General features: G+C 39.0%; 1 protein-coding gene across 12 annotated transcripts in view; it reads left to right on the top strand.

The window, feature by feature from the left end:
* Positions 1-3149: 3149 nt before the first annotated feature.
* Positions 3150-27519, top strand: part of FGF14 (fibroblast growth factor 14) — a 683901-nt gene continuing 659531 nt past the window's right edge. For 6 of the 12 annotated variants that reach the window (XM_025364145.1, XM_025364143.1, XM_025364151.1 and 3 more), the window contains exon 1: positions 3150-4160. In XM_025364145.1, coding sequence (XP_025219930.1) covers positions 3953-4160 — 208 coding nt within the window. In that variant the 5' untranslated portion in view covers positions 3150-3952. Of the gene's footprint in view, positions 4161-11767; positions 11842-27519 lie in introns of all 12 variants that reach the window. The other 6 variants (XM_025364149.1, XM_025364157.1, XM_025364146.1 and 3 more) reach the window with 6 other exon arrangements.

Below are 27519 nucleotides of genomic sequence, written 5' to 3'. Positions count from 1 at the left end.
CCAAAACTGCAGAGGGGGTGGGGTTCAATACTAAAAGGAAGAGTGCAATAGAAGAGCAAAAATTGGAAGCAAATAGTAAAAGCATGCTGCAATAGTTTTACAGATTTTTGCTGACCAATTTCATGGAAGTTCACATGTCTTACATTAAAATAAAATGTAAATGTGATTGTGTCATGAAATTCTGGTCATTATACTTACTTTTAGAATTGTTTAATATGCTGTAGGTAAGTTTGATTTTTAAATGAACTTGTTTATGAGTACTGGGTTTATTTTTAGCCTTATGAAAACAGTCTTACAGATTTTTTCTCTCATATACTATGAATTTTACTATCAATTCTTACAGTCTCAGATTTTTAAATACTATTTCTACTTACATGCATTTCAAAACTTGCATTTTCCCCCATAGTTTTCATTTTTGTCATCTAATATTGATTTGAATGTAGCATGGCAAAGGGTAAGCAAACATTCTGATATCTTCCAAAATAAACCTTAACTAATTGTCTGGAATTCAGGTCAGCATCATATGTATCTTTGAATCATCCCTGATCTGGAGGCCCCAGAAACGTGGGTTAACTCTTGGACCACCCTTGGTTTTTATTGTATAACTGCAAATCTGGTTCAAGTTCATCACTTAGTATCCAACATGGAGTCTTGTACAGTTATGTTCACGGAGCGGATGCTTAATAAATACTGGTTGAATGACTGAATTGGGCTACTCAGAAAACATCAAAAATTGAGGGTCTTTGGACCAAAAGTAACCTGAATTGGTGTTAGTCATCTTTTCCAGACGAAAACAATTGCTTTTTTTTTGAGGGGGGGCGGTTAATGATGTTAATAGTAGTCTATGTAACCTAAGTAAATAATATATCAATAAATACAGAAAAGAAGTGTAGAAAGAGCAAAATGTTATACAGCATAAGAAAGTTTCTCATTCCTTTAAATAGTGTAAAATATGAGAAGCAGCTAACACATTGCTTGGCATAATAGATTCTCAATAAATAGTAGTCACAGTTAATTGTGTTTTATGTTGTTCCTTAGGTTGGAAGTCAAAGAAGTTTTCCAGTAACATGTAGCAAAGGAAATGCTAGTTTTCTGGCAGTTATTCTTTATTGCAATAGGGAACAAATTCACTGTCACAATGCAGAGAAGAAAGTCAAATTTTGATATTCAAGAAGAGTTGGTTTGAGACATACTGTCTTTATACACACTAACATTTAAGAAGATCCAATAATTATAGAACATTTCCGCAAATTTTACTCTACTTTTGAAATACTCCAGGGAACTCAGAAAGTTTTAACATAATATCAGAGCCTATGAGTTTGGAAGGCCATATTTACATTTCAACTCTTTCTCTGGCATTTGCCCAGTGATAATATATTGGCATATTCTGGAACCCCCTAGGGGACACCAACATGTTATAGAAGCACCTTATGGTATCTGTCTCTGATTGATATCAAAAATTATTTTCTAATTATTTGGCAATGCTCTTCCATTTTTCCTCTTTCAAAAAAGAATTCCACTTCATTTTTTTTCGGTCTGTTTCTTCTTAGTAAGTTATTGGCATTAAATGCAGGTACTTTTAGTCTTCTCTATTTCTTTACCTCACAAACCTTTTTAGACCATATTTAAATCTTAGTAATTTTTAAAAGCTGTATGATATGGTCCTTTTGACGCATCAAGGCCATCACCATATAGCTTTCCAATGTCTTAACCTTAATAGGATTTACTGGTTTTAAATTCTTCTATCTTACCTAGAATTGACTGACATTTCCCAGAAGGTCAGGATATCAATGCTAATTTTAGCATCCTAACTAATAGAAAACTCTAGGAGTGGTAAAGATGATTATTCCATTTTTGTTTTATGACAACTGATAATCAAGGAGTTAGTTGATTTTCTTTAAAATCAACTTTTAAAATCAAATCAGTCTTTTCCATCAAGCTTCAACTATATAAATCTACATCTAAGTTTATATACCATGCAGTAGAGGCAGTAGTTTTAATTTTTTGAAATTATGAAGAAACTTCTAAATATATATGTTTGAATTAGAGTTAAAATTTTTGTGTCAATTTACCTATAAAAATAGAAATAAGCTGGCATAAGTTTAATTCCTGTACCCACAGAAAATGGGAGTGGTCAATTTTACTTCTCTAAAATCCTTATCTCAAAAATATGATGAAATGCTAATTTTTAAGTTAATTTTGAGTAGCGGGTATACTGGAGTTTGTTATATTACTTTTGTAATTGTTTGTATTACTTTGCACATTGTATTTTCCTCCAAGTAGAATAAAACAAAATAACACTTTGGTCCAAAATCCTTTGATTTTTCTGGGTTACATCTTGATGAAAACAGAAAATTTGCCTGTTTTGTTAGGTTGGGTTAGTGTAGGTGAGATGTACAGATGAGAAGTAAATGAGGGTGAATTTAATATTAGCTCAATTAATGAGTGCAGAAACATGCAAAGAATTAGGGCGTGATTTAAGCAGGGACTTTCTGCACAATTATTTAAAGGTAATGTGTTGTCTCTCTATAAAAGGCATACATTTTCTCATGTATATATGACCCTCCCCACAAAAGTACAGTTTGCCACCTAGATTTTAGTGGTGGTCCTTTTAAGAGGCTGTTTCTGGTAATACCTGTTATATATCTAGTTTATATTTTTCAAACAGCCCCTTAAGTAGGAGTCCAATAATAAGAATTAAAGGAACTTGAGTTTTCCTTAATGTTTTAGATGCATTCTATGCTGCTTTTGAAAATGTGAAGGTGGAACTAATTTTGGCTGGGTGGAGAAGTATTAAACCCCTGTTTCTCTTTATTTCCCTCCCTCCTCACCTCCAGCCTCCCAACATGCATTTTCTAAGGTTTACTCATTGTAATTTTTAATTTTTACTTTTCAAAATTCACTTTTAACACAAGGCTGTTAGATTGGCTCCAAGAGCAAACAGCAGGCCGACTGGTGCTTGCCGGAGGAGGGAGAGGGTCCCGCATTGGGTCTGGGTTTGGGGCTGGGGCTGGAGCTGGCGTGTGGGGAGACTTCAGGAGGGGCCCTAGCAGAGAGACTGCAGTGACACTGCCCTCCCTGGGCTGGTTGAAGCATCTCACTGGTGACGGGTCTGAAAGCACGTGGCTACGTCATGGAAAGCCAGTCTTTTCAATGCAAACTTCAACTCCTCCTCCTCCTCCCTCTAATGCCTGTAACTCACATCCGAGGCTGGGCGAGGAATCCGGAGGGGAGATTTTCCTCATGCTCACGGTTGTTGGAAACTGGAAGAGTGAGAGGAAGGAGGAAGGGGATTTGTGGCGCTCTCTACCTACTACAAGACTGACAAGGGGAGGGGGCACCTAAATTTGCATCTTTTCTTCATGGTGATTGAGAACTGCAGGTTCAAACCGATCCCACTGAGCACTGGCGATTGATTATAAAAAAAAATCGACACTGGGAGAAGGGAGGCTCTGTCTTCGGCTGTCAGACTCAATCTCGGAGGTGGTATTGGTGTGTGAGTGTGTGTGGTGGTTTTTTTTTTTTTTTTCCTTTTTTTTTTCTTTTTTCTTTCTTTCTTTCCTGTTTTTTTTTTTTTTTTTTCCTTCTCTCCTAGGGGCTACACAATGGCAGTCTTCTCTCAGTAAGATGAATCCTGCTTTGCCTTCTGCAGATCCACCCATCCTCATAGCGATCAAGTAAAAAGGCTATGGTTTTCTCTTTGGGGATCTTTTGTGCATTACTGTTCTCCCTGATTAGTTTTGATCTCAGTTGGGATCTCTTTGCTTTTTTGTTTGGTTTCATGCTGAAAAAGGATTTTTTCTCCGACCCTTTGGTAATAATCCGGTGGTGATCGAGGGGGGATAAATCATTCACCCTGGCCGAAAAAAAACAATCACTGAGAAGTCTCAAAGAAATATACCACGTGAGGGGAAAAAACTGGGAGAAGATCCGGAATATTATCGTTTTTCCTATGGTAAAACCGGTGCCCCTCTTCAGGAGAACTGATTTCAAATTATTATTATGCAACCACAAGGATCTCTTCTTTCTCAGGGTGTCTAAGCTGCTGGATTGCTTTTCGCCCAAATCAATGTGGTTTCTTTGGAACATTTTCAGCAAAGGAACGCATATGCTGCAGTGTCTTTGTGGCAAGAGTCTTAAGAAAAACAAGAACCCAACTGGTAAGCAAAACATGCATCATGTTATGTTTTTCCTCATAATAACCTGTCTGTTGCTCATCGAGCTAGATCTGCAGTTCTGCTATGCAGGAAGGCAGGGGAAACAACAAGGAACCAGGACAGTGTTGCATATAGAGGTGTTGCATGAATAAACAAGTAACAGCTGGATCGGCGTCTACGAACCCCAAAACCATTATCGGCATCTCTTGGCTGTGACACAATCCATCACTAGGAGGGAGGAGGAAACTTTTTTTTTTTTTTTTTAATGTATTTGGTTGCCTATGTTTGGTGGAATAGTGAAGGGCTCTGGCTTAAGGTTGTACCCCAGGCAGCTGAAGCTTCGGTAGTTGCCAGGAAAAAGAACCCCAAGCTCCCCTGACTTCTGCAGCAGGTTCGGGGGACGTAGCTGGGTTCCGAGAACCTGCTCTAGACTTTCTGATTAGCTTGCACAATATTCGCCACCACGATCGCCTTTACCAAAGTACAAGAGGCCCCCTCCCTCGCGGCCCCGCTCCTCCGTCAGCCCCCGCGCCCTCCCCCGTCCAGCTCCGGGCGCCCCAGTATTAACTCATTCCCCCTCTCTGCCTCTGACACATCCTGCCACTGGGAATACTTGACCAAGGCTTGCGCCTGGAGGGAACTCCAGGCTGAGAAGACAAGCCCAGCCCCTCTAATATTTGTAATTTAATTCCCCCCCTTCAGAAAGCGGTGTCAAAGCCCTGTGTCGGGATCCCACGGGGCAGGGGGTAGGGATGAGCCAGGCCGTGGGTTCCTGCTTTTAAGCCTACTGGTGATCATGCGCCCCGATTCCAACGGGCTCCAACAGGGGAACTTGCAGTACATTACATAAGAAATGCAAATGCATCTGATTTGGGGAGTCGGATCCCAGGGGTTCCCGTCCCCGCATCTCAGTCTGAGGCGACTGGGGGCGGCCGCGGAGCTGTGGGCGAACAACCCAGGGGAGGCCGGCCGGAGGGCTGCATGGTGGTGGTGGCGGCGCTGGCGAGGAGGCTGGGCGCAGCCTTTCCGGGAACCGCTCACGCTCGCAGCCGGGAGTGTGTGGCGTCCCCTGGCTCCATTCAGGGTGGGGAGGGACCTGCGACCGGCTGTTTGTGTCTGGGGTTGTGTTTGAAGCGGGGAGCAGGGAGATCGCCCGTCCCGCAGTGGCGGCCCGGGCTCTGGAAGCTCCTGACACTGGCACTGCGGTGCAGTAGATCATGGCTCTCCACGGCCTCCCTGACACCCTGGGCTCTGCTGGGGCCGCACTGGCACCCAGAGCCCCGGCGACTGGGGCAGCAAGTGGCTGGTGCCCTCCAGTCTCCGAACCTTGCCAATGCAATGTAGCTGGGGTGGCGCGCTCCGAGGGGGCTGCCGCCTGCGGGTGCAGCGGGAGGCAGAGGAGGAGGAGGTGTGGGTGGGCGGGGACGGAGGCGGTGGGTGTGGAGGCTGAGACAGCTTGCGGCCACCATTCCTGCAGCAAAGGAGAAACTGCGAGTTGTTACACAGTTCAAAAGGGCAGAGGTTTCTGTGCTGGGGTCGAGAAGGTTGCCCCCACTTGGTACTTTGGGATGGCAATTGAGGCTCTGGTAGTAGCCTCTGGATGCTCCTTGGACTCGGTGCTGCAGTGGGCTCTGGGCTCTGCCCTGAGTCCTCCTCCCTGTGTTCTAGTTCTTACACCCTTTCTATTCACCCCCTCTGCCTCCTCCTCCTCCGTCCTTTTACCCTTCTTTCTTCTCAACTCCTCAGCTTTTAGCAACTCTGAAACGACACACCAACCTGAGAATTGCCCAAGGGGAAAACAGTGTTGTCACCTTTCCACCCGTATGTCTAATTCAGCTATGAAGTGTACCCCAAGATGTACTCCAAACCCCTCACATCAAACCTAAAACTTGCTGATGCTTGGTTCATACAAAACCAACTTACGTCTCCAACACTATCTCACAGTCTAATATGAAGACCCTTTTTGCAAGACTTCTCAAAGTGAGACAGACCAAGGGCTGCGGTGGGAAGGGGAGGGGTGTGACTGCTTTACACGGTAAAAAACAGTGGTCTTTTGAATCCTTCTTGTGTCCTTCTGTGAAAAGATTTAACTCTCTTCTGAGAAAGGAATGCTGTAAAAACATTTTTTATTTAGATGTGACCATTTGTCTTAGGGACCTTGAAGTTAGTCCTTCCATAGAACTGGAGAGTGGGAAATAATTTAGCACAGAACAGTAAGTTTCTCTGTAGGCCTTTATAATTTTTTTTGTATACAATTTTACCAGAAACACTAAATTTCTCCCTATACACAATTCACAATCTTTTTGTTACACGTCCTCCATCCCACCCACTTTCATCTCTCTGGAATAGTTTTTCCCCCCTTCCAAGGCATTTTTGGAAACTGTCGAACAAATGACTATTTGTAGAGCAATGTATTTTGCACCTTATGAATGCTAAAGTATTTTGGTATGAATTGATGGGTTAACACAAAGTGTATCTAAGAACATTACCAACTATTCTAACAGGATAATTTAGTCTTAGATATCCAGGGATATGAGTTCCAACCTGGGAGTTAGAGCATTTAGTATATATATATATTATATATATATAATATATATATATTTAAATGGGACATTAATGTGCCACATTATTTATCTTACCTTCTAAAAGTTTTAGTCCGTTAAGCTTGAATTAAACCCATGCCAAGCCATTCCCTTTCAGTATTGTACTTGGTGAGTTCCATTCTCCTGCTATTAACATGAGGCCTAAAATCTTTTGCAGGTTTTTGATCCCAAAATAGCAGTAGAACTAAAAAGTTAATTGGGTAATTAAAATGAAACAAACACTAAAATTCTTTTAACTGTTACAGCCAAAAGGAACAGATTGACTACTACCTATTATGTTATGTTAAATTTAAAAAGAGTACAATTAACTGGTTTCAAACTAAGAAACTTGGGAGAATACTGCCAAATACCAGTGAATTTGGTATAAAGCACCTATTATTATTTCAGAGATAAATATTAGGTTAATTTTGCTTCCTACGTCTTTGGAAGTTATGAAATAATTTACTGATTATTTCCAATTCTTTACACTGTCAACAAGTGTAGATAGTTCGGTCAAGGGTTCGTGGAATTTCAGAGCACTGCTATATAATTGAGTTGGTGTGAAAATAAGCAGATAATAGAGTTACGAATTTAAGGACAAAGTTATTCATCTACCCAAAAGTTATTGATTAGCTCATTATTAATACTTAAATAAGAGGCATTCATTGAATAGTGTTTTGGGCTTATTTTATGTAAAATTTAACTGGAAGAGAACATGAAAAATGTGTTTGCACAATACATGCTTTTTAAAATAAATTCCAATAGCTTAAAAGTCCTGGATATAAAGTAAATTCGCTATCTTCATAAAAACACCCAGTCTAACAACTATTATCATAGAACACACACACACACACACACACACACACGCACACACACTTAAATGTCCTACTTTCTTAGCGGAGCAACAGCTATGCATTTAGAATAAATGTTACCTGCTTCAGCTTTCACTGTATGAGTCATGCAAGGTGACTGTATTTTAGGCAAATCATTAAATAGGGAATACTAAGTCCAAGGCATTTATTTTGCCTGAAGGAGGCTTCATAGCTTTCTTTAAACCAGTATGATAGTTTGGATTGACCAATGTATATAATAGGCCCGTTCTGGAAATAATCTAGGTCACTGCACTTTAAGCCAAGGGTACTAAGGAAAGAAGTGTGGTTGAAAAAAGAAAATCCACAATAAAGATAAATACTAAGGTCATGTCATTGCTGTCTCTTCAGACACATAAATGTAAAACAAGCAAAGGAAGCCACAGACCCTCACATAGATACAGCCACTCAACCATACACAGGATACACCCAAACTTCCATGGCTTGGTAGGATTTTGGAAAACACAGATTTTAAGATAAGTCATAATCTAAGAGGATTTTATTGAGTACAAATGTCAGTGCCAAGTGTTAGTACGAAGCAGATGCCCTAGACCTAGTTCTGCACGGCACACTGAGAACATTCCATCAATTCTCTTTTTCTGAACTCAGTCTCCCGCTCTGTCATGTAACTTCGAGATGGAACATGCAGGGCTTGGTGGGACCAATGATTATGTCCTATTTCCTACTTGTCTGGCTGCCTTTCAGCTCTGCTTTTACCTTTCACTAAGCTGTTTTAGGTGCCAAAACACCTGGTATGCCACTGTTACTCATTTAAATAGACGTTATTTTTAAAAGCTACTTGCTTTACATCTAGGGCTGTCATGGTGTTTGGAAGTGAGAAAATATGAAGAGAGGGAAGAAGAGTGAGCACTTTTTACTCCTCCTCCTTCTGAGCCTACCAACTCATCCTAGGTTCCAGTAGAGCCGGTTGAGCCACAAATGGGCCACAACCTCTGCATGTCTAAACACTGAGTATATTTCAAATGAAAACATCAAATTCAGACTGCATGACTGGAACACCAAACAGATGTAAGTTTCTTCTAACACGCTTGGCTTTAGAGTGGGATTCAATGTAGTATGAGTTGGCCTTGGACTCCATCCAGGAAGCTTTAGTTACTGAGGTAACAAAATGGGTTTTGTAGAGCAGTGCCACTCCATGAACCAAAGGATGGCATTTGAGGTAGGCTCCCGAGTACTGCCTTGTTGGGAGAGTAGATTTTTCTTTTTTGAAATGTATATCCCAGTTAATAAGTGTAAAATTCAATGCATGATAATCTAAACTTAGTTTTAACAATGAAGATGACTTTGGCTGTACAACTTGTTCTAATTGTAGACAGCATCCATAACTGAGAAAATTTGTTCAAATGATGCATTGCTTTCTGAAGGTGCTAAAGCTAATTCTATACTATACTTCACATTTCCTACAATGAACCATTCCTTTAAAATGTTCGAACCCAGTCTTCCATGTTTTAGCAACACAAACATTGGAGACTTTTGTGAAGTGTTTTTATACATATGGTAACAAGGACAACAACCAATGTTTTCACTCCTTTGCACATTTTGGCATCATACCTCACTCAAATTGACTCATATGCTTTCTATAAATACCATGTAGATGTCTCAAAATGGAAGCATTTATTCAAAATAGTTTCTTTTGCCTTAAGGGGAAACAGTTGGGATGTTTGAACAGTCTAACAGGAGCTCTTCTATTCAGTGTTAAGTCATTGCACTGTGCCTACATTTTTAATAAAATCTTTGAGCCCAACTCGGTATTACCTCCAGGAGGGACTGTGGGACAGGGAAACGGCTATTTACACGTCCGCCTGCTCAGTGCCACAGTCTGTGTGGTCTTCTTTAGGACTTGTGTACCAGGTACAAGGTTTAGTTATGTGTTGAACCTGGGTACTGAAGGGCATGGAGTTTTCTGAGGGAGACTTATTAGTTCCCCGGATACCTCTAGAGATGCAAGAGCTCTTTTGTATCAGGACCAGCTATGTCCTGATGCTTTCCCTGTGTAGTTCTCTAGTTGCCACTATTTGTTTTTTTACTTTGGTCAGAATGTAAAAGGTAAGATGATGAAGGGAAGGGAACAAAAGGAGAGATTCTTAGGGACTTCCTAAACGTGAAGGCAAAAAGGAGGAATGTCGCAGACATGTTTTATACGGAAGAGTGAAGTTCTTGTTTGATTCATCTGGTAACATCATGTAAGAAAGTCACCCAACAACTGCTGGGCACCACTGCCTTTGTCATTGCCTCTTGACAAAAATTCTGTTCATGACACATGGTAGGCTTTCAATACACTTTAATAAAACTAATAGTGAAAAGCAGGTATCTCTAGGATAGTGAACTATGGGACTACAACAGGCAGGACTATACATTTTACTTGGTTAAATTCACTTTATGCTTACTCCTTCCTCAAAGGGCCAAAAATTTGGCTACTAAATAAAGAAAAAAGCTGTTAGTGGCTCTTTATCCGCCACGATAGGGTGCTCTGAAATCCGGTCCTGCAGACGTTCCCTTGGCCCACATTTTATAGCTTCCTTCTCAGTCTCAAGGCCTGTAGTCTACTGTTCACACTCGAGCCTCTCGTAAAATACACAAGCTCAAAAGCTCATGGCGTTCTCTCCATCTGGCATTCTCGGCCTTAAAATAGCAAACGTTAGGGCACCATTAGGTTCATAGTTGCCAGACCCTTCATTTTCTTTTTTAATCTTTAATTTTCTTCTTAACCAGGAAGACATTCTGCAAAGAATAAACTGTTCCTCTTTTGAGAGCTCCTTTCTCTGAAGATGGTAACTGGAACTCTCATTTGTAAAGAACCTCGAGTTACAGTTGCTTTGGAAGGAGTTTCTCGCTTAGTATTTTGTTCTTTCGCAGTTTGAAAAGCAGTCATCTTCCAACTTCGCAGCTCTCTGCACTCGCGCCCACCACCCTGTATTTGGCCTCCTCCTTTTTGGAGCCACTTTAAAAGGTGCAGGGTGCTGGGCCGCTGTGGCCTCGGGCTGAGAGGCGGGGAGTTGGTGTCAGGGACCAGAAAGTTTGGCAGAAGCCACGGCTATGGGCTCAGGCCCCGGGCTTCTAGAGAAGCGTGTCATTATTTGTTTTCTGCAAAGCCACGAGCGGGCCCACGCTGCAGCTCTGTCTCCAGGCGTGGAGTCCCTCGGTAATCTGAAGCTGAAGCTGGGTTCCGAGTATGGACTGCTTCGGTTCTGAAGAGTGGGGAGCCCAACGGGCCAGGCACGGGCTTCCTCCTGGCTTTACCCGTTGGCCCACAGTCCCCGCTCCTGCTGCCGCTGCCCTCTGCTCACGGGGACCGCCCCTCACTGCACCCCCAGCCTCGGCTCGCAGGGGGCTCCGCTACGCAATGCGGCGGAAGCGGCCCGTTGGAGCCGCCGTAGCGCGGGAAGTTTCCGTTGCCACGGAGATGACCTCTGACCCTAGGGCGTCTCTGGGACCCGGCATCCGGTGCTGTTGTTGCTATGGAAACCATGGCTGCCGGAAGCCGCCCCACAGGTGCAACTTGGCGCGCGGGTCGGGGCTAGGGCTCATGCTCGGGTCGAGATGGTAGCTCTTCCATGGTGGCCGGGGACCGGGCAGTGAGCGGCCAGCTCTGTCGCCCGCCGGGCGCGCGTTTGCCTGTCACTCCCCAGGCGTTGACGCGAGGGCACTCCGTGTGCACTGCTGGACCTGAGGGATGGGAAAGCCACAGGTGGCTGCCTCGGCCCGCCCGGTCTCGCCTTGAGCTAGCGACCGCTATCTCTGGACTCGACACCAATCTGTAGGAAAGGGAAAGGAGCTGGCGTTGCTGGTGATGCTGCCCAAGCTCAGGACTGGGAGAGAACGAGCCGAATTCTGGTCTCAGCTTCCCCGCTAGGTACTGGGAGACCCTGGGCAGGTCCTGAAGTTTTCTGGGCTTCAGTCTCCTCAGCTACTATAAGACGGATATTGATTAGAATAATCCCAGATCAGCCCCAGCGGTAATATTCTAGGTTCCTATGACGTTCACACCCAGTCCTGATTGTAAGTGAACTTCCCTCACCCCTTCCCTGTATCTCTCCCGGACTATGTTGGCTATATATTTAGATTGTACTCTAAATTCAGAGACTATCAGAGATAGAGGGTGACCTTAGCGATCACGAACTACCTGTTCCTTTTACAGGTGTGGCAACTCCTTCCCAGTGGAGGAAGCGACTGCTCCAAGAGCCAGTTTTGGAATTGTAGGCACAAACACAGGTAGAAGCTTTGGAGCCTTGGGTGAAGAAACACATATTTTACTGGTGACACTAGGAAGAACTCCTCATGCGCTTCATAGAATTGTGTGGTTGGTGCTGAAATAGATGGCATTCCATTTATCCATTATATTCCCCAAACACCTTTTCCTTAGAGAGTTTTAAGATTTTCGGGGTAGGGGAGGGTGTCTTCACTAGTTTGTTTTTCTTTCTCTCATCTCCATGCTATTGGGAAAAATCTCTTAAATCTTTTCTGTAAACCTCATTTGTAAATTAAGAAGTTGAAAAAGATTATTTTCAGAGTTTATTACAACTCTGAAATTTATGAAGTATTTATTTTAGGTCCATATGCTTTTTATCACTTTGTCAGTAACTACAATCTCAAAACAAAACAAAACAAAACAAAAAAACCCTAACACTTAAAAAGTGCTACTGTGTTTGAACTGTTGATGCTGGAGAGACGGATGAGGAAGAGTTCTTCTTTCAAGGAATTGGCAGGAAAGACAAAAGACAGGATCAATTATGATGTGGTGAACAATTCTGTGTAGGTGGACGAAGGTGCTATAGGGCCGAGGAAGAGGGCCATGGAAAGGTTTCTGGAGGGAATAAAACTCAGACTGAGTCATGAAGAATGACTAAGAGTTAGCCACGTGGGAAAGGCACTGGTTAGGCTGTCAAGGAAGAGAAAAAAGCATACTTTAAGCTTTGGGGGCGTCGAAGATTGTGGTGCAGACCGAGAATATCAAGTACAACTGAGAAATAGAGGGTGTTTGCAGGGAGTGGCGGGTAGTGAGTGGGGTTGCAAGGTAGTGAGGCACAGATCGTGAGCTCTCTTCTGTGACATGATCGGATCTACCCTTTAGACGACCATTATGACCACAGCGTGGAAAACAGCTCTGGGCTGGGCAAGGTTGAAGGTGGAAAGACCAGGGAGGAAGAGCAGTGAGCAGTGGTGAGAGGTCCAGAATAAGGCAGTGACAGGCACTAGAGAGGAAGTGAAGTCCATCCGTCTTAGTGGCCAGTTTGAATTTTGGAAGGAAGTTGAAGGAGGAGTCTGGAATTTTCTGATTACAGGTTTTTGATTTGGACAGTTCTGTTGAGCTAGTCTTCTGGCCGGTTGCAAACAGAACACTTCCATCTCCTTGAGACATGGTTGGCTGTCTTCTGACTGTTTATGCTGAGGGGCCGAGGTATCTTTTAACAGCAAGTAGGAGACTTAGATAAACTTCTCTCTGTAGATTAAAATTTAAATGGACAGTTCTGGGAGAGTTGCTGTGGGATAAAAAGTTCATTTTGATTTCAAACCCGAAAATCCTTAGGACTGGGAAAAAATGTTTCACAATAAAGATAAGCCAAAATGATTTTTAAAAAATGATTATATACAATTCTTTGTCAATAACAGATGTTTTTATGGACACAATACTTTGTTTAGTTTGAGGAGTCAAGTAGTGCAATTAAAAGCCAAGTTTTCAGGTTAACTATTCAGGTCTGGCAAGAAAAGAGAAGGAAGTGTGCACTTTATTGAATTTACATATGTAAATGTGCGCACCTGCTTTTTTAGATAGGAATGAATGTAGTTGCACTTAAAGTGCCTTTTTTTTTTCCCTTCTGTAACATTTTGTTGTCTGCACAATTATAGTGGATCACTAAAGTGTGTGGTAACCTTATCTGTAATGTTGCATCTTAAAGGTGTAGCTTGGGAGGGATTGTAATATCTTTTCTTTCCACTTCCTGTGTGGAGCACATGGTATAACGTTGTACTTTAAAAAATAAGAAATGTGAACATAAAAAGGCTTAAAGACTAAAAGAAAAATAATATCTCATAATTGTAGTCCTTTTTGTTTCAACAGCCACTTATTTGTAGTCTGAAACTCATCTTCTTTAGTCGTATTACTGCTGTATACCAGGTGTTGTAACTTTTAAGCAGAGAAAGGACCCTGTCTGCTAGGAGACCTAAGCCAGTTTTCTATGTAAACACTTCGTTGTAACCATCATTTGGCCTTAGCATTTTATCGTTGGGACACATTGAAAGCAGTAACACAATATGCTCTTTCCTCCTTCATTGCTAAATGACTTGATTTGTTTACTGAGAATTGATGTTTTCCATTAACTTGATTATTTGTTCTTGTACCTTTAAAAATTTTTTCAACTGACATAACAATGAACATACCTCACATCTCAGACAAATAATAATGACTGTTAAATATTGGACATACTTCTAATGAGAACAATACTAAATGTTAGAGATATTTTAATGATGCAGTTAAGAAATTTGATACAGGATAAAAATTTTACATCATTATTGCTTAGTATTATCTCTTTTTTAGTTTCCTTTTAAAATGTTGGGAATAATTTTAAAGAGCACAATGCTGAGGCCATTCTGGCACATGTGTGGCAGACGTGCCTGTGTATGGGGGATACTAACCGTGACATGAATGCTATGGATAGTATGTGTTGTGATATGCAGCCATAAAGTCTGCCCACTTTTCCAGACCCTTTGCCCTTTGTTGTAGCAAAGTGCTTTTCCAGCACTGATATTTCTTCCCTTTGTCTCCTTCTCCCTGTATTTGTACTATCCGATTCTAGATTTTGTCCTTTTACATATTTTTTAGTAATGTTTTTCAAAAATTTTGTCATCAACTTACTCTTCAGGCAAGATCAGGATTAGTATTCAGTTGGATTTACGTTCATTACATTAGGAAAATAGACCCAAAATAATAAAATGGTTGTCGGAGAGTAAATGAGAAACATCTGTCTGAACTTGAAACGTTTACCCAAAGTGATGTTTATTTGACTTAAGTTTTTTCTTTCTGTACTTCAAATTAACATGTACAAGAACCATGATGTGGCTGTATTGCATTATTTGATTATATAATTAAATGACTTTTAGGGCATTATAAATATCCCACCTAGTTTTCCCATTAATGAATATATATTATACTTACTAGATTTTAAAAATTATGTTACTCTTTTGCTTTAACAGAAATGTCCTGGATTATTTTGAATCCTGTATTATTATTAGTTGATAACAACTAATATTTAGAGAATGCTTTTATATACTAGGCACTCTACCTATACTATCTAATTTCGTCTTTAAAATCACAGATAGGAAATTCTTTTATACTTCTGTTAAAAATCGTGAAGCCCAAGCGTGAAAAGATTAAGGAAGTTGCTGGAGAGTACCTAGTTAGTAACTGAAAGATTTGAGTATAAAACCAAGTAATCTGACTCCAGAATACATACTCTTAAATCCCTGAATTGCAGCTACCACTCTAGAAAGGATGTTGAACAGAATGCTTGTGAAAGTGATCAGTATTTCTCCTAATGTTTTTGTGAATTATTCTGTCCTGAAACTAAAAGAGACTGTGATCTATTCACTGTTTAGCTACCTAGAATTTTTAATGCTTTCTTATTGAGATATAATTTATATACATTAAAATGCACAGTCTTTATGACTTGATGTATTCTAACAGTTGTGTGCATCATTGTAACCACTACCCTAGTCAAGATATGGAATATTCCTATCACCTCCCCCAAATTTTGTCTTATTTCCGTTCAGTTCCTACCCATCTCCCCTCTGAGAAGCAACCACCATTCTGATTTGTCTTCACTTAGTTTGGGTTATATTTGTTATGCAAATATACCTATAGTAGAATTTTATATCATTAAATCATGAAGTCTTCACACTTTTGAGTTTGCCTTTTTCACTCAACATATTGTTTTGGGGATATGACATTGCTTGTTAGACATGGAGAATTCAACGTGGTAGCTTCTGTTTTATTTTGTGAACTGGAAACTCCTAACATCTAAAAATTTCAGGAACTACCAAGGGTCTCACAGTTTACCCAGCTTGCTAGTCTGCTGCAGTTACATGATGCTGGCAGAAGACAGCAGACTCCTGGGTCAGAGACAGGGGATTTTTTACTCAGAGCATAGCAGACAGCATGAGCTTCATGTGTTTGTGACTTCCCCATACGTCCCCAAATCCTTTCAGGGGCAATGCTGAGTGTCCCAGATGGATGCTTGCTCACAGCGGATTTGTGTCATCGCTCAGTGGTCTGATACGTGGCCATATCAGGAAATTCTCAATCTTTTAAGGGGCTTCTAGCAAAGCTGCCTAATCTTTCTCTGCAGGGAGGGGTTATCTTATTATCCTGGTCAGGAAACAAATCTGTCCTTAACCTGGAGGGAGGCACCATCTCTAGATGACAAGGTGGTTTGTTATGCAAAGATTTTTGCAAAGACAGTCTGGTACAAAAGCTCTTAGAAGACATGCAGAAATGCCATTAGAAAATTCTCATTTAAATCTATTTCTGCAAGGCAACTCTTTCTTCCTTTTCTATTTCTCTTTGTACTGCCATGATTACTGCTCTATTGATGTATTACTCTTTAGAAAAATAGCTATTATTTGGAAATTATCTTAAAATCGATCATGAAGTTTTGAGAAGATAGTATACAATCCTATATGATAAACTTATCTGCATTTATTAAGTCATTAATATGTGATATGTGTTAATATTATATGTTAGTTAGTTACTGGGGGAGATTTAAAACATTCTATAATGGTTTGGTCTTTGACCCATAAGTAATAAAACTACATGTATGGAGAATACTAGATATGAGAAAGAATTCTGGTAGAAGAGTCATCTAGGATGAAAGGGGAAGAAGGAGAAGAAGGGGAAGAGGGGGAAATCTTTTAGAGAAGCATGACCTAAGTTGACTCTTGAATGTGTGTTTCCATTGGTAGGAGAGATAAGCATATTCTTGGCAAGAGGAGTAATGTGAATGAAAGTCAAAGGCTCGGCTTATTTATGGATAGAGTGAAGGGTACATGATTGGGGATTTGTGGAAACTTAATGGAATCGTATTTTAGAGGATTAGTGAAATCATATTTTGGAGTCCAAAAGCTTTGTAGAGGAGTTAGCTGGGATGTGGTGAAAATTAGTGAACTAGGGAACTTTTCCAAAAAGAGAAATGACATGATTGAGAATTGCTCAATTATTGGGGTGTGTAACTGATTGTGGGGAGGGGCAGTATGAGGAGGAAGGAGGGATTTTTATATTAAGAAAGCAATAAAATGAAAATGTTTTTCTGGTAGTTCGAAATGGGAAACAGGAGCTTGGATGAAGGGATGGTTCTGGGTATGTAATATAAGCAGGAGAGAAATTGCTCAGTAATTAGGAAGGGATGAATCGAAGGCATATGTTAAGAAATTGTGGGCCAGGAAGGGCATTGCTCTCTTGGAATCTGGAAGGATGGGTGAAACAGAAGGTGTAAATGAGAGACATGGGAGTCACTGTGGTCACTGTGGTGCCTCATGGGAAAGTGGCCTCCATTGAATCTTGGAAGTCATAGATGGTTTGTTGAGAATATGAGATAGGAAATGTAGTTAGCAGCTACATTTATGTTGTTGTTACATGTAGTTGATAGTTGTCTGAGCATACATTATACATCTTTCTGTACAATTTGAGCCCACTTTGCACTTTTAATTTTCTTGTGTAATTTAAAGTCACTTTGCTAGCCCTGATGACGCTACTGGCTTTCTAAATAAGGGGAGAATGGCATTAACTACTTTCTTCAAGATGTACTGAACGATTTTGTAGTACTGACATACTCTTCTTAGTATTTTATTTCCCTGTGAAATGATGTGTTCTACATTGAGTACACATGGACACAAAGAAGGGAACAACAGACCCCAGGGACTACTTGAGGGTGGAGAAAGGGAGGAGGATGAGGATCTGAGGATCAAAACACTACCTATGGGTCAGGTGCGGTGGCTCACGCCTGTAATCCCAGCACTTTGAGAGGCTGAGGCATGTGGATCATGAGGTCAAGAGATCGAGACCATCCTGGCCAACATGGTGAAAACTCGTCTGTACTAAAAACACAAAAATTAGCCAGGCATGGTGGCGTGCGACTAGTCCCAGCTACTCAGGAGGCTGAGGCAGGAGAATCGCTTGAACCTGGGAGGCAGAGGTTGCAGTGAGCCGAGATTGCACCACTGCACTCCAGCCTGGCAACAGAGCGAGATTCCATCTCAAAAAAACCCAATCCCCCCAAAAAAAACCAAACCAAAAAAACTACCTATGGGGTACTATGCTTATTACTTGGATGAGAAAATAATCTGTACACCCAACCCCTGTGATACACACTATTTACCTACATAACAAACCTGCACATGTACCCCTGAACCTAAGATAAAAGTTTTAAAAAAAATAAAACATGATGTTTTCTAGCATAGCACTGCAACTAAGAAAGACTAAAAATGTCATACGCTACTTGGATATAAAGAATTTTTTTTTTTTTTTTTTTACCAGTTTGGCCCATAATTTTTTCTGTAAGAATTCCAGCATGCTGCTGAGGCTGTAGTATTGATAATATGTTTTAGTAACCTTTGTGATCATTGCCTAGAGGAGATATGCATTAAGGAACAGTTGGCTGAAAGCACAGCTTTTAGAAATAATTTTTGCTTTCGTATTCTTTTCTGTTATAAAATTTGAATTGTGTTTCAAGGGGTCAGTATCTGTCTCCTGGATGTTTGAATGCTTAAGAATGACACAAAATTTATAAAGTGATATTTTAAGGAAGGTAACTTTTGTGAAAATAAGAGCAACTAAATTATTAATGGCTATCCAAACTTTATAAAAATGTAACTAATAATGCCTTATTCTCAGCAGTTGCAATTTCTTTGATTTAGAACTAGAATCCTTATTAGAAATCATGGTTTATAAGACTAGTATTTATAGGGCCACAAGCGTGATTCATAGAAGAAGGGGAAGGGGTCCATTTTAGGTGGTGATAGCAGTAGTAGACATACTGTGGTGGGAGCAAATTGGCAGCACAAACCCGAATTCTGTCATTTTAGTGGGTGAGCGAGTAGTGATTTAATCAAACTTTTTGCATTGAGTGTGAATGCAATAGACAGCTGCACAGTACTAAATCCTGAAGCATTAAATACAAGGTTTGAATTTTGTATGAACATAACTTTGAATGAAAAAGTAAAATGTACACCCTTTCCCTGTAAAGGTGCCACTTCAGAGTCACGAACCAATCTGTGTCATATGGAAATGTGCACAATTTCCTACCCAGCCTCTCTGGTGCCAACTAACTTGTATTTGTGAGAGCCTGAGGAGAGGAAGTTAGGGTCATTCAGTTCACTCTGTGTCTCACTTTTTTATTATTGAAACCTGAAGGAAGCATTATGTCTGCGTATCTTGATAACAGTTTTTGCCTAACTATGCTTTTTCCTTTTAGTGTTACAGTTTTAATGTAAGACAAATCTTTGACCATTTTTTATGTAGCCTTTAAATTTATAATTGGTAGAAATACTTTTAAATATTATTGTAGGGGCCAGGCACAATGACTCATGCTTGTAATCCCAGCACTTTGGGAGGCTGAGGTGGGCAGATCACTTGACGTCAGGAGTTCGAGACCAGCCTGGCCAACAAGGCAAAACCCTGTCTCTACTAAAGATGTAAAAATTAGCCTCGCTTTGTGGTGCACACCTATAATTCCAGCCACTTGGGGGGGCTGAGGCAGGAGAATCGCTTGAACCCAGGAGGTGGAGGTTGCAGTGAGCTGAGATTGCTCCACTGCACAGAGCAAGCGCCTGTTTAAAAAAAAAAAAAAAAAAAAATTACTGTATATTTTGTTGGGAGCTATTCTTATCTCTCTCTCCTTTAGAATTACAAGAAAATTAAGGAAAATAATAGTTAATAGTGTTAATAAATATGCCAGTGTAAGTTCAAGGAACTTCAAAAATTGTATAAAAGTGACGTTCAGGTAATACACATTGTATTGTTTTCCTAAATGATGTATTACATTATGGCAAAATGCCTGTATTTTAAGCTGCTAAATAGAGAAATACTGCTTTAACATAGTACGTTACAGGTTAAATTGTATTTGAGTTTTCCCAATTTTAAAGACAAATACAAAGCAAGTTGAATGTATTTAAGGGTGTGCATGTATGCCAGACATTTAGCTTGGGACAAAATTCTAAGTGTTTGTGCACTTACCCCATCTGTTGGCCATTAGAATCTTTCACCCAAGAGAGCTACTCAGAAAGGATTGATATTAATAGTAATTTGAAAACAGTAATAAATAGCTCAGAAGTGGGTTCAGTACAAAAATAACTTTTCGTATTTTAAATCTGTGATTTTGAAAATAAAAAATGATATTTCATATCCACATCAATTCATTTCATGGCTTTCAAGTAGTTTTGTTGCGATTATTTTAAATTAAAATTTAAATGCTGAGATCTACAGAATCTGATGTCATTGCAGAACAAGACATTTTTAAGCATGTCTGTTTCCTGTATCAGGTTTGCTAGTCGGGCATCTTGGTTATTGGTATTTATTTATTGGTACGGTATAACCAGCTATTACTTACTTCTTCTCACAAGTAAGTAAGCCACATAGACAACTTAGAAGTAAGAGTTGGAATCTTCAGACATGTGATATATTTAAGCCACAGTATAGGTTCTTCTATAGGTTCAGGGTTGTCTGATACCATGATTTTTCTGTATACTAGCAGGTATTAGATGAAAGGCAGAAAATAAGATGCAAAAGAAAAAATATATAGTCAATAGGTCTTTAGGCCATTCAGAACTTCACAGGGAGGAAACAAAAAATGTTCTGAATAATTCTGTTGGCTGTTGTCTCCATATGGTCATTGCAGGAGTTTTAACTTATCCTATATAATTGATTTCTATTGTATGTGGTTAGACATACTTGACAATAGTTGCCAATACTTTTACCCTATAATCCCTTAAGGACTGCTGTGACTCATATCTCCTTATTAATCTTTTATCTAAAAGAACAAAAGGTGAAAATCTCTGGTTTAGGTGCTGTCCTGCATTATTTTTTGTTTATTTTGTTTGTTTGTTTTTAGTTTTCCTTTAGATACTTTGTAAGCAGGGAGGAGATTCAAAGGCTTTGATTCCAAGACTTCCTTAAAATTAATCAACTTGTGATCACTTTGAGAGCTGATCTCCAAGTTGATCAGAAGCGATGGTTTAATAAAGCAATAAACAAAATATGTAGACTGTGGCGTGTATCTGTAAGGGTAACATTTAACATTTTTTTTCTTATTAATATTGTAGGGTACCATAATATAGAGTAATCTTTCATTTTTGTGGCTCTGATGCTATAGGGCTCAAGAGGAGGGCATGGCAGGCTTCCTGCGGGGCGCAACATTTTGACTGAGTCACAAAGAATGATTAAAGATTAAGTCAGGTAGGAAAGGCACAAGGTAATTGTTCAAGAAAGAGAAAACAGTAAACCTTAAACATTTTTAGGGACATGAGAGAGTGTGGTGAGTACCAAGAATGACAAGTATAGATAAATGAGGGATAGGAATTTGAGTTGATTTGCCTTCCAGTAGACCTAATGATATGTGAAATCAGAGAGTTTTGCCTTATCAAGAATATTTATCCTTTGTATCTCCCAAATATACCTCTAGTAGTTCTTTATCGTGTAATACAAGAGACAGGTTTGCAGCCATTTTTTTTATTTGCCACACATGATAGATAATAGTCTCATGTTTAATGAACTTTTATAAATATTTTTTCCTGCCCACAAGTTTTAACTTCCCTTTTTCGCTACATCTAAAAAAATAATATTATAAATCAGGTAACAAAAACGCTACTAGAAAAATCGTTTGGAATATATTTTGATTATAGAAAAAACAAACATTGAAAAACACTGAAACTTTTTTTATTATTAACAAGTTACTTGAATAACATCTTGCATCTGATCATGGCATGTGAGTGATGGGACACTATGACTGAACTGATATTAGATTTTAACATATGACAGTTGGTCTCCTTTTAAAAAAAGATACTAAAATTTTTTGTAACATTTTTAATGTGTGATATCCTATTTCAGATAGTTGATTCAACACCCAACCCTTCCTGAATTCCTTCTACATGAAGGACAGTGTGCTTGGCCCCGTGGGTAATACATGAATCAGACAGGATCTTAAGCTTTCCAAGGGGATTAGAGGGCACTGGAAAGTTGGATAAAGATGAAGAGTTGCTGGGGATGGTCAATCCTGGAGCTAAAGCAGTGATTGATAGAGGTGGAGGATTAAACGGATCTATCCTCATTCCCCCTTTTTCTCCCATTCCCTTTCTCTCCTTGTCACTGCCAGTCATGGCAGGAGATTCTACTCATTGGACTAGATTAGGAATAGATTTGGACTAGAATATTTCCAAACAGAATGAAGAGTACACGGCTGTCCTTAGATAGCATTTCATAAGTTGGGTACATTTGTAAGTTGAAAAGATAGTAATATGATGAAAATAGTAATAGTTATTACTTCTGTAAAGTAAGTTATAACTAGAAATTGGTTTATTGTCCAACAAAGCTGATTGACAATGCCTTTAGGGCCTTTGTGCATTTTTTCTTCTAAATATGCTTACTTGACCACAAATTAACATATTTGTCTCATGAATAATAAAACAACTTTAAATAACTTTTTTGTTATATAAAAAATCTAAAATAATTTGTGATAACAATTCAATTATAATTGTAACTGCATTTCTTAAACCCAGATTATGAGTTACAAATCTCACTTTTATAACAGCTTTACTGAAATATAATTCATATACCATATAATTTACCCTTTTAAAAGTATACAATTCAATAGTTTTTAGTATATTCACATAGTTGTGCAACCATTACCATTATTCAATTCTAGAATGTTTTCATCAACTTAAAAAAGAAATCCCATAACCTATTAGCAGTAACTCTCTATTTCCCCATCCCCTATCCCCTGGCAACCACTGGTATGCTTTCTATGTCTTATGAATTTGCTTGTTCTAGATATTTCATATGAATGGAATCATTCAATATGTGGCTTCTTTTATTTAGAATAGTGTTTTCAAGGTTCAAGCACGTATCAATATTTCATTTTGTTTCATTATTGTATAGTATTCTACCATGTGGATATACCCATTTTTTAAATTCATTCTTCAGTTGATACACATTTGGGTTGCTTTCATTATTTTGCTACTATAAATAATACAGCTATGAACATTTATGTATATACTTTTACATGGACATATGTTTCAATTCTCTTGGGCATGTAACTAGCAATAGAATTACTAGGTCAGATGACAATCTATGTTTAACGTTTTGAGTGACCACCAAATGTTTATCAAAACAGCTGCACATTTTACATTCACTCTAGCAATGTATGAGGGTTCTAATTTCTCCATATCTTTGTCAACACTTATTATGATCTGTGTTTTTGATTGTAGTCATTTTGGTGGATGTGAAGTATGTCATTGTGGATTTGATTTGCATTTCCTTAGTGACTAATAATGTTGAGCACCTTTTAGGTGATTATGGACCAATTGTATATCTTCTTTGGAGAAATGTCTACTCAAATTATTTGCCCATTTTTAATATGGTTGTCTTTTTATTTTTGAGTTGTAAGAGCTCTTTTTGTATTCTGGATAAAAGTTTCTTATCAAGTATATGATTTAGAAGTATTTTATCCCTTTCTGTGGATTTTATTTTCACTTTCTTCATGGTGTCCTCCAAAGCACAAAGTTTTTAATTTTGTTGAAGTCCAGTTTATGTGTTTATTCTTTTGTCACTTACATAGTTGGTATCATACCTAAGAAATCATTTCCTAACCCAATATCATAAAGATTTGGTCCTAAGTTATTCTCTGAGAGTTTTAGCCCTTATGTAGGTCTGTGATCTATTTTGACTTAATTTAGTAGATGTTGTGAGGTAGGGGACCAACTTCATGCTTAAGCCTGTAGACATCTAATTTTTCAAGGAACATTTGTTGATAATCTCATGGGACATTAAATTTCATTTTGAGTTGACATATAACCAAAATACCTTTTTAACATTCTTAATTTGTTTTACCAAGGAACAATCTAAAAATGTCCTGGTGTTTCAAAGAAATAAATTATTGTATATTATGTGAAGTGATAATCAGGATACTGTAAACATTTTTGCTAGCAATGCCTGCCTACTTTTACTGTAGCTTAGCTTAGAACTTTTAAAAAATTAATACTCTTATGAAACATATAAGTACTTTCAAGAAATTAATACCCTCATGAAACTAGAACATATTTTAGCCCATTCAGGCTGCTATAACAAAATTCCTTAGACTGGGTATTTATTAATTTCTCATGTTCCTGGAGGCTGAAAAGTCCAAGATCAGTGCACCAGCAAATTCAGTGCCTGGTGAGGGCTTGCTCTCTGCTTCAAAGATGGTGCCTACTTCCTGCATCCTCACATGGCAGAAGGGAAGAACAATCTCCCTTGAGCCTCTCTTACAAAGACACTAATTCCATTCCTGTGGGACAGCCCTCATGACCTAATCACTTCCTAAAGGCTCCACGTCTTAATATTAATTGCATTGAAAATTAGGTTTCAACATACTAATTTTGGGGGAATGCAGACATTTAGATCACAGCAAACACTTAGACTATTTGTAGGTAATGGAATGAACAATTTTTATGTACAGATGGTTCCTGACTTAGAATGGTTTGGCTTACTATTACTCAACTTTACAATGGTGTGAAAGCAGTACACATTCAGACTGCCTATACAACCATCCTTTTTTTTTTACTTTAAGTACAATATTCAATAAATTGTATAAGATATTCAACACTTCATTATAAAATAGGCTTTGTGTTAGACAATTTTGCCCAACTGTAGGCTAATATGTGTTATGAACGTGTTTAAGGTAGACTGGGCTAAGGTAAGATGATTAGTTGGTTAGGTGTATTAAATGGATTTTTGACTTACAATATTTTCAGTTTACAGTAGGTTATTGGGACGTAACCCCATTGTAAGTTGAGGAGCATCTATATCTTTGATTAAAAATTGTTCTGACTCTTTATCTGTGTTTATTTTTCAAAGCATAGGCATTTCATTAATACACTGACAATATGGTGCTATATTTACTTTTAATTTGTCTGCTTAGTTTTAAAGTTAAATGTAATGAAAGTCAGGATTCACTGTGAGATGTAAATTACACTTCTTGTATTTAAATTTATTCTGGTTTCCTTATTAAATATCTCTTGCAAAACATAAACATTCCTTGATTTGAATGTCATCTAAAGTTGTAACAGACCAGCCTTTTCTGCTGCAGCTCACTGTGCTTTGTTAGGAAAATACCCGATTCAGTAGATTAAAGCCCTGTCATCATAAGTAGGTAGAGCCTTCCTGAAGTAGCTAGACATTCTCAGGGTCAATCATCTGAGAAAAGTTGCAGCCATGAACTTGAACCCTGAAAGTGGGGGTTAACTAGATAGCAAAAGGGACTTCATGCTCTGTCTCATACATTTCTTGGGTTTGGATATTTAAGTTGCTAGATATAATTGGGCATTTGGGGCAGGTTAGAGCTGAATAGGAGGCAGTCATGTGCTGAACTTTAAACTGAAAACAGGTAAACTGTATGCCAGATGATTCAGTTCTATGACATTCTATGTTTACTTCCTTTGTATTATATCCAAATATTTGGTTATCTTGCATTTAAAGATTTCAGCCTTGCCTTGACTGTGCTCTGAGAATTTAAGAAAAGGGATGTTTACCTTTGCTTAAACCAGAGTATTAAATTCAGAGAGTATTAAATTCAGAGCCTCACTCAGTATTCTCTCTTTTGAAACCTTCGTTAGTGAGCTACCTAAAGGGGAAGATGAATCTGGAGGCTTGAATAAGGCTTTCAGAGACCTAGCTGACTTTCCAGTGAAAACTTTGGAGGCTCTTGGTTTATTTTCTTAAGGAAAATGGAAATTTTTCTCTTAAAAGATAAAACTTGTGTTTTATGATAGCAAAAAATATTTTCTTTTCAATTACATTGCTAGAAAAAAGTACAATTATGTGAGATGAGTTGCTTTACCTTTCTAACTTGTTTACTGATTAGATAAGTAAACAAAGTTGGCCTCAAACTTTAGAAGAGGGTGGACTTGTTAACATGAACATGTTAGCATATAGGTGTTCTTTTACCTTAATCTATATGCACATGAACTCCCGACCACAGGTGATCCGCCCACCTCGGCCTCCCAAAGTGTTGGGATTACAGGCATGAGCCACCACGCCTGGCCCATTATCTGTGCTAGAATATTAAGATACCTGCTTTTCTTGTATGTACTCTAGCATTAGTCATGTGTATATGCTGAAATGGATATTTGAAAATATTTTCTGGCTTTTATAATGTATGTATGTCACTTCATTTTTACTATTCTCTTCCCTAATTATTTACACCTAAAAATAATTATCTCAAAAACTTTGAGGTAAATTTTATGGTCATTCCCATTCTCTGATGCTTTTTACTCTAGTTATAAATGAACAAAGCACATATTAAAGCAACCTAAGTATTGAAGCCTTGGCTATGCTCTTGGTGATTCTGCTCACACCTGAACACTATAAATAGCTTGTCCTGTCAATTTTTTATATTCATGCAGATTATAGCCTTTCCTTTATTCCTACTTGACTACTTTGTGCTCTGTCATTCACTTCTTTTTCTTAGGAAAAAAAAGTGACCTAGATATTTGAAGTCTAGCTTGAATTTGCCTTTTTCAAGGACCTTGTAGGAAACTCTCTGCTCCATAAATAAGCATCCTGTCTTGGGTGGTAGAGAGGTTGGGCCCAATGAGCACATTTCTCGCTGCAGGCTTCAGGTCACTAAGGCTGTTCCTCACACCTCTCATACCTGGCACCAGCGGGCTTGTGCAACAAATTTCTCCCTTTCTTGGGAATGTTGGAAAACGTGGAATTCCTATGTGCTCAGAGAATATGGTTTAGAGAAACTCGCATGTGAAGATGACCTGATTCAAAATGTCAGTCAACTAATTAAATAATTGATTTCCTATTGAATATTTAATATCCCAGCAGCAATTAAATTTCATTTCAAGTTACTTCATACTTCCTTGGATATTTTATTTATTTAGAATGTTACAGAATTATAGCAAGGGCTTTCTTTTTCCAGGAGAGGCAATGGGTGAAAGGAAATGTCTTTAAGAGAGCTATAGACTAGACCATTGTGTATGGAGGCCTGGACTATGGAGGCCTGGACTATAAAAGCCATGACGACATCATCAGTATCTGACTGATCATTGAAAACCTAGGAATGAATGAGGGCATGGAGGAGAGGCAGACAGTGGAAAGAAAAGAGCACAGAACAGGGTTGTATTAGTCTGTTCTCATACTGCTAATAAAGACATAGCTGAGACTGGGTAATTTATAAAGGAAAGAGGTTTAATTGACTCATGACTGGGGAGGCCTCACAATCATGACAGAGGTGAATGTGGAGCAAAGTCACATCTTACATGGTGGCAGGCAAGAGAGCTTGTGCAGGGGAATTGCCATTTATAAACCATCAGATCTCGTGAGACTTATTCACTACCACGAGAACAGTATGGGGGAAACTGCCCCAATGATTTGGTTATCTCCACCTGGCTCCACCCTTGACACATGGGGATTATTACAATTCAAGGTGAAATATGGATAGGGACACAGCCAAACCTGAATATCAAAGGTGCTTACAGATTCCATTAGTTAATGAAATAAGGGACCCAGCTAGGCATTTTTATTGACAGTAGAACCAGCAGATTTATTCCTTAAAATTTGGATGTCAATGTGGAGATGTACTTTAGATACTACCGCTTCAAAATTAACAGTTTTTTTCATTTCAGTTAGGTTTGAACTCAAGA

The sequence above is a fragment of the Theropithecus gelada genome, chromosome 17, assembly GCF_003255815.1.
Source record: "Theropithecus gelada isolate Dixy chromosome 17, Tgel_1.0, whole genome shotgun sequence".
Taxonomy (NCBI): Eukaryota; Metazoa; Chordata; class Mammalia; order Primates; family Cercopithecidae; genus Theropithecus; species Theropithecus gelada.
Note: the sequence above shows the minus strand (reverse complement) of the source record. Positions and strands in the feature narration are given on the sequence as shown.